This window comes from Podarcis pityusensis, assembly GCF_964106645.2.
Source record: "Podarcis pityusensis genome assembly, chromosome: 1".
Taxonomy (NCBI): domain Eukaryota; kingdom Metazoa; phylum Chordata; class Lepidosauria; order Squamata; family Lacertidae; genus Podarcis; species Podarcis pityusensis.
Window position 1 is genome coordinate 112,431,836 of NC_138028.1, and position 14,662 is coordinate 112,446,497.

The 14,662-nt window shown below is 43.5% G+C and overlaps 1 protein-coding gene across 1 annotated transcript in view; it reads right to left on the reverse strand.

Annotated features, from left to right (window-relative positions):
• ITGAV (integrin subunit alpha V) overlaps positions 1-14,662 on the reverse strand; it is a 66,695-nt gene that overhangs the window by 11,368 nt on the left and 40,665 nt on the right. Inside the window, exons 17-26 of the mRNA XM_081023608.1 lie at positions 13,203-13,357; positions 12,698-12,835; positions 12,224-12,291; positions 8,603-8,750; positions 6,033-6,125; positions 5,775-5,854; positions 4,305-4,385; positions 4,077-4,182; positions 3,172-3,330; positions 2,503-2,616 (exon numbers count right to left, since the gene is read on the reverse strand). Of these exons, the coding sequence (XP_080879734.1) occupies positions 2,503-2,616; positions 3,172-3,330; positions 4,077-4,182; positions 4,305-4,385; positions 5,775-5,854; positions 6,033-6,125; positions 8,603-8,750; positions 12,224-12,291; positions 12,698-12,835; positions 13,203-13,357 (1,142 nt within the window). The remainder of the gene's footprint in view (positions 1-2,502; positions 2,617-3,171; positions 3,331-4,076; positions 4,183-4,304; positions 4,386-5,774; positions 5,855-6,032; positions 6,126-8,602; positions 8,751-12,223; positions 12,292-12,697; positions 12,836-13,202; positions 13,358-14,662) is intronic.

Consider the following 14,662-nt stretch of genomic DNA (forward strand, 5'->3'; position numbering starts at 1 on the left):
GGAGAGACTAACAGGGAAAATTCGAAATCAGCAGGACCAGACTTTCCTAAAGGACTGGAAGAAATTTATGTTGTATCTGAAAGACAGCTGTAATTACCCAACATTGCTTGCAGGGTTACAAGAAGTTTTGTAAGGAGGACTATATAAATTATTGTGAAAAGGACTAAGATCGCTGATGTAAGATTGGACTTTTAGCAATAAGCACAGTAACAAAATGCAAAATCAGAACGGAATTTAGAGAACCATTAGAAGTGGTTGAAGGAAGTCTTAGGCTGTGATAGCCAAATATTTGTTATGTTGTTTTGGAGTTGTAAGGTTGGAAAATTTGTGCAAAATCTAATAAAATTTATATTAAAAAAAAAAGAAATCTCATGTGTTGCTTGCACCTCCTTCTATCCATGTTTCCAGGTCTTATCTATTGCTGTGGGTGGGGAGAGATGAATGTTCCATGAATGAGAGCACTTGAGAGATGAGATGTGGACAGAGAGAAGAAACAGAAATAGTTCCATCAGTATAGGATGGAACTATTTTTTTTCAAGTGGCACCATGGAAATTCAGAATGCAATTTTTTTAAATGCCCATTTTTCATGCTCTGTGATTTCATGCGCATACAGCTCCAAGCAAAATTAAGGTGGAGAAGAACAAGGGTGCCTTTTTTGTGTGTGCTTTCCTTTTCATCATACCTACAATAATAAAGCTCCTTTTGGACACAGGAGGCAGCACCCTTGAACTGTGAAACCACAAGGTACAAAGGTAAGTCATCAGCACATGATTTTGAGAATCCCATTGTCCTTGACTTTTCCATTCCTGGAAAGGCTTGGAACAATGAGTTATTTGTCAAGCTGGCAAATCAGTTGTAGAGGTTTGCACCTCGTATATCACAGGCATCTGAAGTGCAATAAACATGCAGCATTAAATCATCTCTCGCTAGGGCCATTAAAATCCAATATTTGCTACCCTGCAGTGGCTGATGTAATGCTGTAACCTCTTCCTCCTGATCATGGGGAAAAAGCAGCTGCAGGCATGCATGTTGCATTACAAATTGCCATTGCTGTCACCCAAATGCAGAGGGGATGGGGGAATATGCCAGTGGCAAAGGATGTAGATGTGCACCATTTGTGTGTGTCCCATGTTAGGATTTTGTGGCTCTGGGTTATCTAAGTCATGTGTACGATTATTCATACCATGCAAAGTATTTACATGCATTTAAATGAGTTACACCCACTTATTCTGAGAACTCCAAATGAGCTTAGCATGCTCAGTCTGAATCAGTTGTTCTAGTGGTTATAAATCATTCCGTATAAGGATTTTTCTCAGAGGCATTGCTAGTGGAACATCCCAGGGAACTAGAATTGCAATACTCAGGCTCTAAGAGGTTTTGAATTTGAGAAACGTAACCTAGCAAGCAATATATGCTAAGGTCACTGTAAAACGGCCCTCAGGAATCTTTCATAGAGTCGGTTCCCTTCCAACCTTACAGTGCTTTGAATCCTAGAGCTGGTACAGTCTTGGCTGACCACTTATTGCAACCCCTGGTGGCAACCTCAGCTGGTGTGCAATTTACAACCAAACCAAAAACAGTGCCTGCAAAAGAAGAGGTGCAAAGTTGCAGAGTGGTGTCTGCAGCGATTTGGATTCTGCAACCCTGCTTAATTCACTGGGCTCCTTCAGAAAGGGAATTTAGATAAAAACCCTATGTAATTTGCAGATTTAAATAGTGCTGAGCCAACACACCTGCCACTATACACCTAGCAGCATCACTACACACCTAGAAACATACACCTGATGTTTTAATATATGCTGAAACCCAGCCAGATGGGTGGGGTATAAATAATAAAAGTATCATCATCATCATCAAGGCAAAATTATCTGTAGTTCACAGGTATCTCTGGTAAAGGGAACTTGCATTGCTAAATATCCAAAGGGAGCTATGTAACATTTTCTCTCTCATTTTCACACACTCCCCTGTTATGATGTATGCCCATAACAGTCTTCCCCTAGTCCAAATCTAATCTTGATTCAATGATAGGAACTGCCTTATACTGAGTCAGATCATTTGTCCATCTGTGTTGACTGGCAGGGGTTCTCCAGTATTTTGGACAGTAATTTAATCAGCCTCTCCAACCCCTACACCGAGAGATGTTCAAATACACCATGTTGCATGTTTCGTGTTAATCAGGATGTCTTGCATGACATAGGTACCATATAGCAGGTCTCTACTCATCAAAAAGCATCTGATCGGTTTCGATCTCCTGTGAGTGAGGCAGTAGGGCCTCAGCATCTTTACCTAAAGACAGAGGCAGGCTGCCAAAGGTTTGGGCAACCATCCCACCAGCTTGCTCACCTCTTTTCTCAGGGTTTCCCTAACCAATCTGTCCATCATGGTCAATCAGGGCTATGCATCTATATCAGAATTTGCTTTACAGAGCAATCCCTTGGGACACATGAAGCATACCTAAGATTCTCAAACTTTTCTCAAACAAACCAATAAACAGATGTTACCAAAGTTTGTACATCTCCCTCAGCTGCGCTTAGGTCCCTCCGGTTGACATTGTGACTGCGGCTATCTCCTCCATTCGTTGTTTCATTCTTTTCATCTTGGTGAGGAGTTGACATCTACAGCATCAAGAAGGGTTCGATTATCGGTACGGATTGGTGACACATTCCTAAACACTTTGTAGATGGGTGAACAGCATACATTGGAAATCGAGAGCGATAAACGAGATACCAAAAAGCCCACGGCCATTTTGAAATGGTCACTTGCCCTGTCCACATTCAGGGAACTGCTGTTGTCAAGTGAGCCCACAAGGGGATGGGCTGGTTAGGGAGTGAGGTGACTTCAACCAGATCATTAGTGGGGAAGGTCTATGCTGCTGAGCAGACGAGATGAGAGTATGTTTGCATCATCACCCTCCCAAGGTCACTTCATTTCTCCCTGTACCTCTCTTCTCTAACAAATTCGCTCAACATTTGCACAGAAGAACCTCTTTGCCCAAGCATTTGGGCAGATACAGGCGAACAACCGCTGGATTCCCCGCTGCCCCTTTTGATGACAATGAAGTAGAATATTCTTTAGCATTATAACCATTAACAATGATTTGTATTGCTTTAAACATTCAAGACAGATGGATTCCTCAGTACATGGAAAATCTGAAGATGCTTTCGACTTACCTTAATTTTTAGCGGGTTAATCTCCATATCAGAAGTGCAGTTCATGGGGCCTTCAATTTCATATTCCATAATATACAACAGGGTATTGTTGTTATACTTGTAAGGCCACTGAAGATTGAGCATCACTTTGCTGACAGCACTCGGGCCATTGTTTCTAAGCTAGTGAGAGGCAGGAGAAACAAATGACCACGAAGAACGATGCTATTTTCACTCTTGCAGTACAATCCTATCCCCTCCTATGGCTACTGTGGCATATGCCCCAACAACTTGTCTGTGGGCATAGCCAGGCAGTCCTATGCTATTTTACAGGCCATCCAGATGTTGTTGGACTACAACTCCCCTCATTCCTGACCACTGCTCATGCCGGCTGGGGATGATAGAAGCTGCAGTCCAATAACATTGGGTTGACCATGGCAAATGCTCTTACCTATCTTAAAGCTGTGTGACATTGGTTCAGAACTGGGCCACCTGCCACTACAGATGTTAGAACGGAAAATCCTGCCCCACTCCTCAGGTCTCCAAAAGCCCTTGTTTAACACTTTTGTAATGCATATTTGTTATGTTAAATACCACCCAAAGGTTGTGAAGCACCTGGCAGGCTACAGTACAGTGACTCATGGGTTGTGTTTGGCTTGGCAGGTAACATATTTTTCAGGCATGCTCTTAAGTCTTTCTGTTCTGTTTCTGGGGGGGAGAGGAGGGTAGAAGGGTGGTCTTGGTACCATAAATGCATGAACACACCATGACGTGTGACATCACTGTATACAGTACTAAGATGTCTGGTGAACCTCACTCTGCAGGTTTGCAGCCCACAAGGCCATCTATTAGTTTACCATTCTGGCAAGAGGTAAGGCATGATTCCAGCAGGCATGGCCTTCTGGTTACAGCCTTGAGCACATATTTACCTCGTAGATGTGTTGAACCAGAGGCCCGATGTCATCCTCCGTTTCTGGATTCTCCTTGGGTTGCCAATTAGGAATTGGGAGAAAAAGATGATCCGGAGAAGAAACCCTAAAATTACACAAGGAGCGCACAATAACCACCAGGCACCATGAGCATGCAGCATAAGCCACGTAATTGTGAAATGAAGGAAATGAGGCACTAGCTACAATGGCACCAAGGCCATCACTCACCCTCTGATTTCGACAACTGCTAAGATGGCCAGGTCCACCTGATAAGATGTCACGGGGCTTAGGTTGTTGTACATGTTAGAGCTGTGAAACAATGCAATGGCACAGTGAGTCAAGTCATGTGCTGCTGTCGAAGGTAAAAGGAAGGAGGTTCTACCCTACAAGCGGCACGCACTGAAAGCACACGGTTCAGTTCAGTAGCCCATTTCAAGTGAGTTGCTTTTCCTGCAATGCCTGAAGAGTGGCTGCTTTCTGAGAACTTTATCCTTTAAATCAGAGGTGGGAAGCTAGTGGCCTTCCAGACATTGCTGGGCTACGACAGGGGTCAGCAACCTTTTTCAGCCATGGGCCGGTCCACTGTCCCTCAGACCTTGTGGTGGGCCAGACTATATTTTGGGGGGAAAAGAACGAATTCCTATGCCCCACAAATAACCCAGAGATGCATTTTAAATAAAAGGACACATTCTGCTTATGTAAAAACACCAGGCAGGCCCCACAAATAACCCAGAGATGCATTTTAAATAAAAGGACACATTCTACTCATGTAAAAACATGCTGATTCCTGGCCTGTCTGCGGGCCAGATTGAGAAGGCAATTGGGCCGGATCTGGCCCCCGGGCCTTAGTTGGCCTACCCATGGGCTACGACTTTGATCTTCTCCAATCACTGGTGATGCTGTTTGGGGCTGATGGGAGTACAACACTATCAGGAGGGCCAAAGATTTCCTATCCCTGCATTTCAAGGGCAGCAAACTGTCAATTTAGGAGCCAACCTCTAGAATTTTTTGCCTCAGGTAACAAAATGTGTCAGGCTCTCTCTGGCCATAAATTTCATTGGTCTTAAGACAGCCATTTAAAAGAGGAATGCAATCCAATATAAACACACTTTCTTTCTTTCTCTCTCTCTCTCTCCAATTCACTCTGTACATCCCATTTTGGAGATGCACAAATCAATACATTCCTTTTACAGCGTATGTTGACTAATATGCTGAGTATCTCAGTCTTTGCGGTTAAATGTAATATATTGGCAATGCAGTCCTGACTGATGTTAGATTGCAGGTTTTTAAAACAATAGATTCTGGAAGAGAGGCAGTGGCCTTTTAAATGCAAAAGGCCACAAGTACACGAAGATCCTCAAACAAGATTTCATTTATGACATTAACGGGCAAAATGTTTTAATGATATATTGTTTCTTCTTAGACTGCATGGTGCTTAGAGATTTCTGAAACATGTGAGATACGCATACATGCTTTTAAATAAATTAAGAAAATGGCTAAAAAGGGAAGTCGGTGGTATTAAATAGGAAATGTGTGTGTGAGTGTGTGTATATGACCATATAATTACATTGTTGCAATTTAATATTCTTACAGACAATAATATTACTATTATTTATAATTTAATTCTGTTTCTGCCTGTCCCCCCCCCCCATTTCAATAGCAGCCCCAGTTATTAGGTGAGTGCTAAGTGTCCCATACCTACGAATCTGTAGATCAAACTTCACAAAGGTGTCCATCTCAGATTCCTGATGAACACTAAAATGGAGGCCAGCTGAAAGCTTGAACACAAAAGAAGATGTACAGGATTTAACATGTGACAGTTGGAAAGAGGTTGGTTTAACCCGTTGTGTGGCTCATCCAATTAACCAAAAGGCAGTCAGTATGAGGCTGCCTCCCAAACCAGCAAACCCTGCTGCTGTAGGCATAGGGTTCTCCTTAGTTTTTGTTAATTCTTACTTTTGTTCCTGCTTTCATTGGATTCCCTAGGTCGCAGACAACTAGCCGGGTTTTATTCTCAGTTTTAAATGCGCATGAAAGCCTTGCCAAATCCTGCAGTGAAACAAAGGTGACTGTTTTCAGAGAAGAGCACAATACTTATCATTCTCTAAGCACGTTCTCCTTCTGACATATAATGATATTTATTGTCTGCACTGAATTCTTTAGCACTTCCAATGGTTATGAGCGGTCTATCAAACATGACATTTTAGGGTTCAGAACCTGTCTCTCCGCTGGCAAGTGTGGTGCAAAGATCACTAGTGTTTTTCAAGTCCAGAGAAAATAATCCATTATCAGGCTGTAATCTCTAAGCACACACTTATCTAGATGTAAGAGAGGGAAAGAATTATTTTTTCCATTGTGCATATGACTAAAGAGGAAATCGAACTCAGGTCCAAGTTCGGAACTGTGTTGACAACACCAAAATGGCTTCCAAATGGGCAATGCTGCTTTGTTTAAGGCAGCGACATTTCATCAGTACTCTAGCAGGCCAGCTCCATTACTTAGGCAATAGTACAGTTGTACCTTAGATCCTGAATGCCTTGCAAGTCGAACGTTTTGGCTCCTGAAAGCCACAAACCTGGAAATGAGTGTTCCGGTTTGCGAACGTTCTTTGGAACTTGAACATCCGATGGGGCTTCCACGGCTTCCGATTGGCTCCAGGAGCTTCCTGCAGCCAATGAGAAGCCACGCTTTGGTTTTCGAACGTTTTAGAAGTCGAGTGGACTTCCGGAACGGATTCCGTTTGACTTCCAAGGTATGACTGTATTACCAAAACATTTATTTTTTAAAACTTCACCTAGAACTTTGGCTCCTAAATCTTCTTTAAGATACCAATACAGTCAGTTGCTAACAACTCTGAAGTAAATCCTGAATGCATCATGGGGGGGGGGGGGGGATTTTGACGTGGCAGAATTTTTCTGGTGCATTTATTGAGTTGTACAGCCATGTTAGGGACAAAACAGCAACAGCTAAGGCACTTATCCCAGTCCCTTGGGATCGCCCCGTTCATTTCCCAAGGTGTAAGAGCATGAGCCTGAATTAATTTAATTACCAAATGTGTGGCTCTAAGCGCCTCAACAGAAATAGCTTTGTCTTAGCAGCCTGGCTCGCTTTGCACAGACTGCTCCCTGTTGCTAGACAAGACACCTCTCTCCCGGTTTAGGAGAGGATCATCCAGCTTTATCTTCCAGCTGGCAGGTCCACACTGTTCATCAGCACCATATGATCAACTAAAAGGGATGAAGCAAAATAGCCACAAAAGGTGGCACGTTTAAGCTTTGCCTAACAGCTTCCTTACTTTAAATGCTAAGTAGACATTTTGAAGGAAGGAAAATGATTATATTTATAATGTGAAATTACTGAGGCCTATCATGAAGGAACTGGGATGCAGAGGCAAGAAAGCCACCCCCCCGCCAAGTGAAAGTTTGGGCTACACTGAACTAGCGCTTGATGAGAGTGTGTGACATGGTAGACAGAACTATGGTTTGGGATGTGGGAGACCCAGGTTCAAATCCATGCTTAGGAGCCTGAAGCTCAATGAATGGTCTTCTCTAAAGCTCACTGTAGTTGCCCAGAGCTGTTTCCCTAGTAGTCTTATTCCATGTCCCATTTGTAATGTACAGATCTTCTGATCATGTGAGTAGCCCACTCATATTGCTGCTTCCCACATCAATTGTTTGAAATGCAACCACATGAGCTAAGCATAATGTAGAAAGGATTTTCTGCAACCAATGCAGCTGATGTTATTTTCTTGCATACCTCTCCCTCCCCAAACAGAAAGCAACATACACATTTGTGCTGAGAGCACAACTGAACTGAGATCTCATTTGTACTGCCGTTTTTCATTTTGAGATGAGCAATTGATAACAAGAGATAGTGAGCCACACAGTGGGTCCACAGTTGAGCAGGGACCTGTGTACGCAGATTATTTCAAAATAATCTGTCTCCTGCACCAGACTTGCCACCACAGGATTGGTAGGTCGGACTGCAGACCATAAGGCAAACCCATAGCAGTAAACTTCCATAGCAAACTCCCCCAAACTGGTACCTTCCAGGTTTTGCTGGGCTCCCATTAACTCTCTCAGTGGTGATGAGACTTGTGGTCCAAAACACACTGAGGAGGATGGCAGGCTGCAGAACGTTGGTTCCACAGCATCCTTTTGTCAGCAACCAGATATGTGATATCAAAAACCCAAGTAGACTCCAACAAACAAAGGAAGACTGTGTATGTGGTTGGACACTTAGCACAGGTCTAATTTTACACCACTGCATTGCCAGTTTGGTGTAGTGGTTAGAGTGTTGGACTAGGACCTGGGAAACCAGGGTTCAAATCCCCGCTCAGTCTTGAAGCTGTCCGGGTGACCCTGGGCCAGGCTAACCCACCTCACAGGGTTGTTGTGAGAATAAAATGAGGAGAGGGAGACTCATGTATGCCACCTGGAGCTGGAGGAAAGGGATATAAAGGCAGCAATAAATAAACACAAACTAGTTGCAATAAACTCTGCTCACAGCGTACTCACTAGACTTACCTCCTTGTTGCGAACTATGCCAATGAAGTCTGCTTGAGGTGGGACGGTAACAAAGAGTTCAGCTTCATAGGCTCCCTCTCCTAGGTTCTCGGCATTGACGACCAGGGTTAAAGGATTCTCATCCCCAATATAGATCTGCTTCTGATCACTGCACAAGACCAATATGGAACAAAAGTGAGGCCTCTGGATCAGTGTTTCTCAACCTGTGGGTTGTGACCTGCAAGTGGCTTGTGGGCTTTATAATAAACCCCAAATAATGTTTGCTTTTAATCCTTAACTGGCCTGATGAATATCTCTTACAATGTTTTGTCTGAAAGGCTCAACATTTTAACACTTGGGAGCCACTCTCTGCAGGTTGGCAGCAGATCCAGTGACAGCTCACTGTGAGGTGCTTGTACAGGGAATAATAATAATAATAATAATAATAATAATAATAATAATAATTTATTATTTATACCCTGCCCATCTGGCAGGGTTTCCCCAGCCACTCTGGGCAGCTTCCAACCGAATATTAAAAACAATACAGCATCAAACATTAAAAACTTCCCTAAACAGGGCCGCCTTCAGTTGTCTTTTGAAAGTAAAATAGTTGCTTACTGCCTTGACATCTGCTGGGAGGGCGTTCCACAGGGCAGGTGCCACTACTGAGAAGGCCCTCGGAGCTGGACCTCAGTGTCTGGGCTGGATGATGGGGGTGGAGACGCTCCTTCAGGTATACAGGACCGAGGCCGTTTAGGGCTTTAAAGGTCAGCACCAACACTTTGAGTTGTGCTCGGAAGCATACTGGGAGCCAATGAAGATCTTTCAGGACCGGTGTTATATGGTCTCGGGAATTGTTTGGTATGACTGTTACAGCTTGCATCTTATGCACAAGCACATTTAAAAAACCCAAACCCTTCCTGTATGAGCACCTTGTGGTGAACAGTGATTGAATCTGCTGCTAGGGTTTGTTAAAGGGTAAGTTTGCTTAGAAACAGAAGTCTGAACACGTGCAAAACCATTTTGCAACTGATGCCATGAAGTTGCCTTTGTTCCAAAATAACAACCCATCAAACTGTTGTGTGTGGGGACCCTCAAAGATAATTTTTGGAAATTGAGGTTAGCTGAATTTTGGCTTCATGTTGCTAAGTACCCTGAGCTTGCTGATGAAGCAATCTCCATGCTGTTGCCATTTGATAGAACATATCTTTGCGAGACAGCCTTTTCAGCAATGACTGCTGTGAAGACGAAATACAGAAGCAGGCTATGTATCAATAATGATCTGAGACTATGTCTGACAACCATCAAACCCCACATTGATCTACTCTTCAGCAAAATGCAAGCTCAGCCACCCCACTGATTCTTGCCAAGATGGACTTCGTTGTGAATAAAACTGTCAAAACCACTCATACTTTTTTTTTACATCTGACACAGCTTGTGTATCTGTATGTTTCTGCAATACATTTTTATAGCTTGTGATTGAATATCCTGCAATCAGATGATTGGTGTCCTTACATTCCCACAAACAAAACTATGAATAACTTTGAACGTACTATAAAAAATTCAACAAATCCCACAGAAATGCTATTAAGTAATTTTTTGCTTGGATGTCTCAAGTAATGGTTATAGAAAAACAAAAACTTGCAGTTAAAATAAACGAAACCAACAGCTGCCAAATGTCTAAGGTCCAAAATCCATGTGATAATCAGTGGGTCACTGTGCCAAATACATTTAGACTTGTGAGCTGACCTCTCAAAAAGGTTGGGAACCACTGCTCTAGATCAATGTGTTTCCATAGCTGTGTTAAAATCATAGCCTAGCACAGCCCCTCACCACAAAAAACCTTATTGAGTCTGGGGGCATATCTGGGAAACTATTAAACCTATAGGCACCACAAAATGCCCATTCCACAGAAGAAAACTGGTGATGTACAAACCCTGCCCCCACAGCAAAACGTCTAAATGGCTCAAAACGAAAACATAGCAAAAGAAAACTGGCCTCACACCTCCCACAAAAAAACCTGACACCTGTGACTAAAGAATGTCAAAAAACAAAACAAAAACCCAACTAATTAAAAAATAGGGTTGTAGGGGGGCTGGGTGGGTACTAAGTAGTCTGTCTGAAGGTGCCACGTTGGAGACTTCAGGCCCAGTGAGGTACTAGCATCACTCTGACATTGCACTCACTACATCAGCAGAGCGCTTTTCAAAAACAGGTGTTCCCCAAGCACAAAAATCGCAGACTAAACAGTCCATCCTTCAGCAAATGCTTCCTCAACTCAAGCACATTTCTTCGACACCAGAGTATTTCAGAAACCTGCCCACACACCGCTGTAGCTCCCCACCCACTACAGCACATTAAACGTTTGAAAGAGCCCGTGGCAACACTTCTCCTAGGTGCTCCCAGGAACAACTTCATTTGTAAACTGCAAAGGTCATGCAACACATTAGGAGAACTGTACAAAAACAATTGAACGGCCAGCTATAGCAGAGGGCTTGGTATCATGCCGTTTCCAGCTAAACAGCAGAGTCAGAGAATCACAGAATTGTAGACTCTTGAGGATCATCCAGTCTTCTCAGAACTCAAAAGCAGGGCACAAAGAGGGCATTTTGATGTGCAGAAGAGGGACTGTGGGTACGTGCAGCTTGGCAAAGGTACAAAAATCTATTGTATCTGGCCTGCCTAGATGTAAACTAATTATAAAGAGCTAGGCCTCACGAAACATACAGTATAGAAACAGCACTGCCATCTGCTGGATAAAATGACACAGAACCAGCCCTTTATTTAGCAGTACCGTATTTTTCGTCCTATAGGGCGCACCCATAGGACGCACCTCGGGTTTTTTTGGGGGGGGGGAATGAATAAAAAAAATTTATTTCCCCCCCAGCCGCGACTGCAGCCCCAAGCCTTGCACACACCTCCGGAGGGCTCCCCGTGCTTCGGGCTGCAGGCTGCCGCCCCAAGCCTCGCACGCCCGGCGGGACCTCCCGCTGGGCGCACAAGGCTTACAGATAGTTTCCTGAAGCCTGGAGAGCTAGAGGCATCGGTGCGCACCGACCCCTCTCACTTTCCAGGCTTCAGCGAAAGCCTGCATTCGCCCCATAGGACGCACGCCCCATAGGACGCACACACATTTCCCCTTCATTTTTGGAGGGGAAAAAGTGCGTCCTATGGGGCAATAAATACGGTAACTAATGAAGATGTGAGATAAGGGAAACAAATTTTACACCGTCTTTATGGACATGGAAGAGCCCATCCATGTTCACAGTCCCTTTGCTCTGCCCTTCACAGCACAAGCAATCAAACCAAGGAAGCTCTAATTAATCAAAGTTTCTCATTTTGCCGAAACCATGAAACAATGGGTACCGGCTTTAGAACAAGCCATGATACTGAACCATGGTTTGAAGTTGGTTCAGTGTCTTAGCTTTTTTCTGAAGCTAGCAGCCACAGTTTGTTGGTTCAGGTGGAACAGGAAACCATGGTTAATCAGAAGATTCCTGAATGCTTGTACCAGAAAAGAAGGAGTAATGGGGCTGCACGTGTGGGAGAAAGGCTTGCACATATCTTAGTGAGATCGTCTGAACTGGGTCAAATGTCTTTACTATACTAATTGTCCATTTTGCAGAAGAGTTAGACTCGTACCTGTCCACAGCCACTTGCAAATCCGGACGACAGACATTGTCCTCACCACAGTCCAGAAGAATATGAGCCTAAATATGTAAATAATAATAGTAATAATTAGGTATATGATATTTGAATTGTTCAGACTATCAGAATATGTATGCATTATATACTCCATGCTTTTACCCTATGTGGGAAAGTTAGCACTATTAATGTGAAACTCTTTCCCTATGTAGTAAGAGGGAATAGCAAAGGGCAAATTTGCAGCTTCCTTGCTTTTTGAACAGCGTACACCTGCTATCTGGCACTGAAAAGGGCAAATGACAGAGAGGAACTGTTACAAAACACATTCTTCTGTGTTGTGGAGATTGAATTTCAAACTTCACTGCAATGCCACATCCGAGGAACAAAGTAACTTGTGCTTGTGAGAATTAACTTGAGGAGAACTTGCCGATTCAAAAGTACGTTTTGCCATTAAATCTCTCCGTGCTGTACCTGTCTGCTAACGTTTGCAGGAGTGAACTGGTTGAGGATGGGCTGCAAGCCAGTAGAGTCCATAGCCGTTTTGTAATCTAGCTGATATTCCATGAATATGGTGATTGGAGTGAGCTTGTCTCTAAATTCGGAGTCGTCCTAAGGGAGAACAAAAATGGAGGTGCTTTTAGAAAACAAAAACTGCACGATTATACTGGAATGGAACTTAATCCAACATTTACTACAAAGGTTTGTGGCTACCTACCGCTTTAATGGAAACAAGAGTGGATGGAATTAAAAAAAAAACAACCAAACAAATAAGAGGCAGCCATTTGTAAATTCTTTTGGAGAAAAGAGAAGGGCTGTAGCCATGAGGAAGAGCATCTGCTTTGCACGCAGAAGGTTCCAGGTTCGAGTCCTGGCACTCCAGACAGGGCTCTCCCCAATTCCGGACATCAATAACGCTAACCCTACATATAGCAAGAAGACAGGAGGAGGGTAGGTTGCGGCCTTGTATGACTCTTACCCTTAAAAATGCCTGAAGTTCTTCACAGCTCATTCGACCCCCTTTGGGGACAGTCATGTTCTTTGAGTGGACCGGTTGCCTGTTGTGGAGAAACAGCGCCCTCCTGATGGCACCTTTTTGCTTCAGCTTGTCCAACAGCAGCTCCACATGGAAAGCTGCCGCCAAAGGAAAAGGCATTTTAGTCAAGCAATGCTCACGTCTTACTGTGCCTTACTGCAGCAGCCGCTGGTAAGGCAGGATGCTGAGCTGGAAGAGATGCTGTGGCTGAGCAGTGGCTGAGAGAATCAGGACCATACAGGAATGGGGCTGCTGACTAAGACTGCCAGCACAGGCTGCTAACATCAGCGCCCGTACCTCTACCCAGTTCTGCTAGCTAGTCAGCAACTATTTGCCTGCATGGCACTGACTCGCGTTGCTCTCTGTTTCCACTGCTGCCTCAGGTCTCCCAGATTAACTGTTGCTCAGTGGGGATGTTCCATTCCTGTCTCTTAACTTCCCAGCATGTCTCCTATTAGTGTCACAACTCCTTAGTGGCTGCTGCTAGGCCTTGTTCTCACACATACGAGGTGGTACATTCTAGCCTAGCCTTATCCCAACATGCTAGCTTTTTCTAAATGCAAATAGTTTTTCCTCTGCAGAGGAACGGTTTGGTTTTTTATATAATTTTTATTAAATTTTCTGTTTTACAATTTAAAATACTCATCTTACATCCTTAAGATATCAATGACTTCCCTTCAGTATTCCATTATTGCAGCCCTATTCAGTATTCCATTATTGCAGCCATCAAAACTTTCTTACACTGTTGAATTTATCTTGATGTTGCCAGCATTTTCAATTATTTCCCATATATTCAATAAACGTTTTCCAATCCTCTCTAAGCATATGTTCTTCTTGTTCTCTTATGCCATATGTTAGGTCTGCAGGTTGTGCATATTCTGTCAACTTAAGTTGCCATTCTTCTTTGGTTGGGACCTCGCTCATTTTCCATTTTTGGGCTAACAAAACATGGGCCGCAGTAGTAGCATACATAAATAACATTTGTTGACACCTGGGAATTTCAGTCTGAATTATCCTCAACAGAAAGGACTATGGTTTGGGTTTTTTTGGAAACACAATGTTCACAACTTTGCCAGCCAGTAACTTACAGCTGTGCTCCCTGATACTTCCATGCTTCTTTAAACCACTCAGGGAACCTCATATTTGAGTCCAGATAGGCCCATTTTCCAGGGTTCTCTGACTGATTCCTCAGAGAAGGAGATTTTTCCAGCTAGTAGACCACCACAAAGTTGCCTCCCATACATTGAGAAGAACAATGGTGTGAAGTCTGAGCCAGAAGATTTAAAAGGGGCACGGGTTTTGCACATGTCTGATACCAGTGGGGCTTTGAACAGCCAAAGAAGTTTGACAATTTAAATTATTGCCACTGAACATCTGTTGACAATATGAGGAGAACCGAAGTG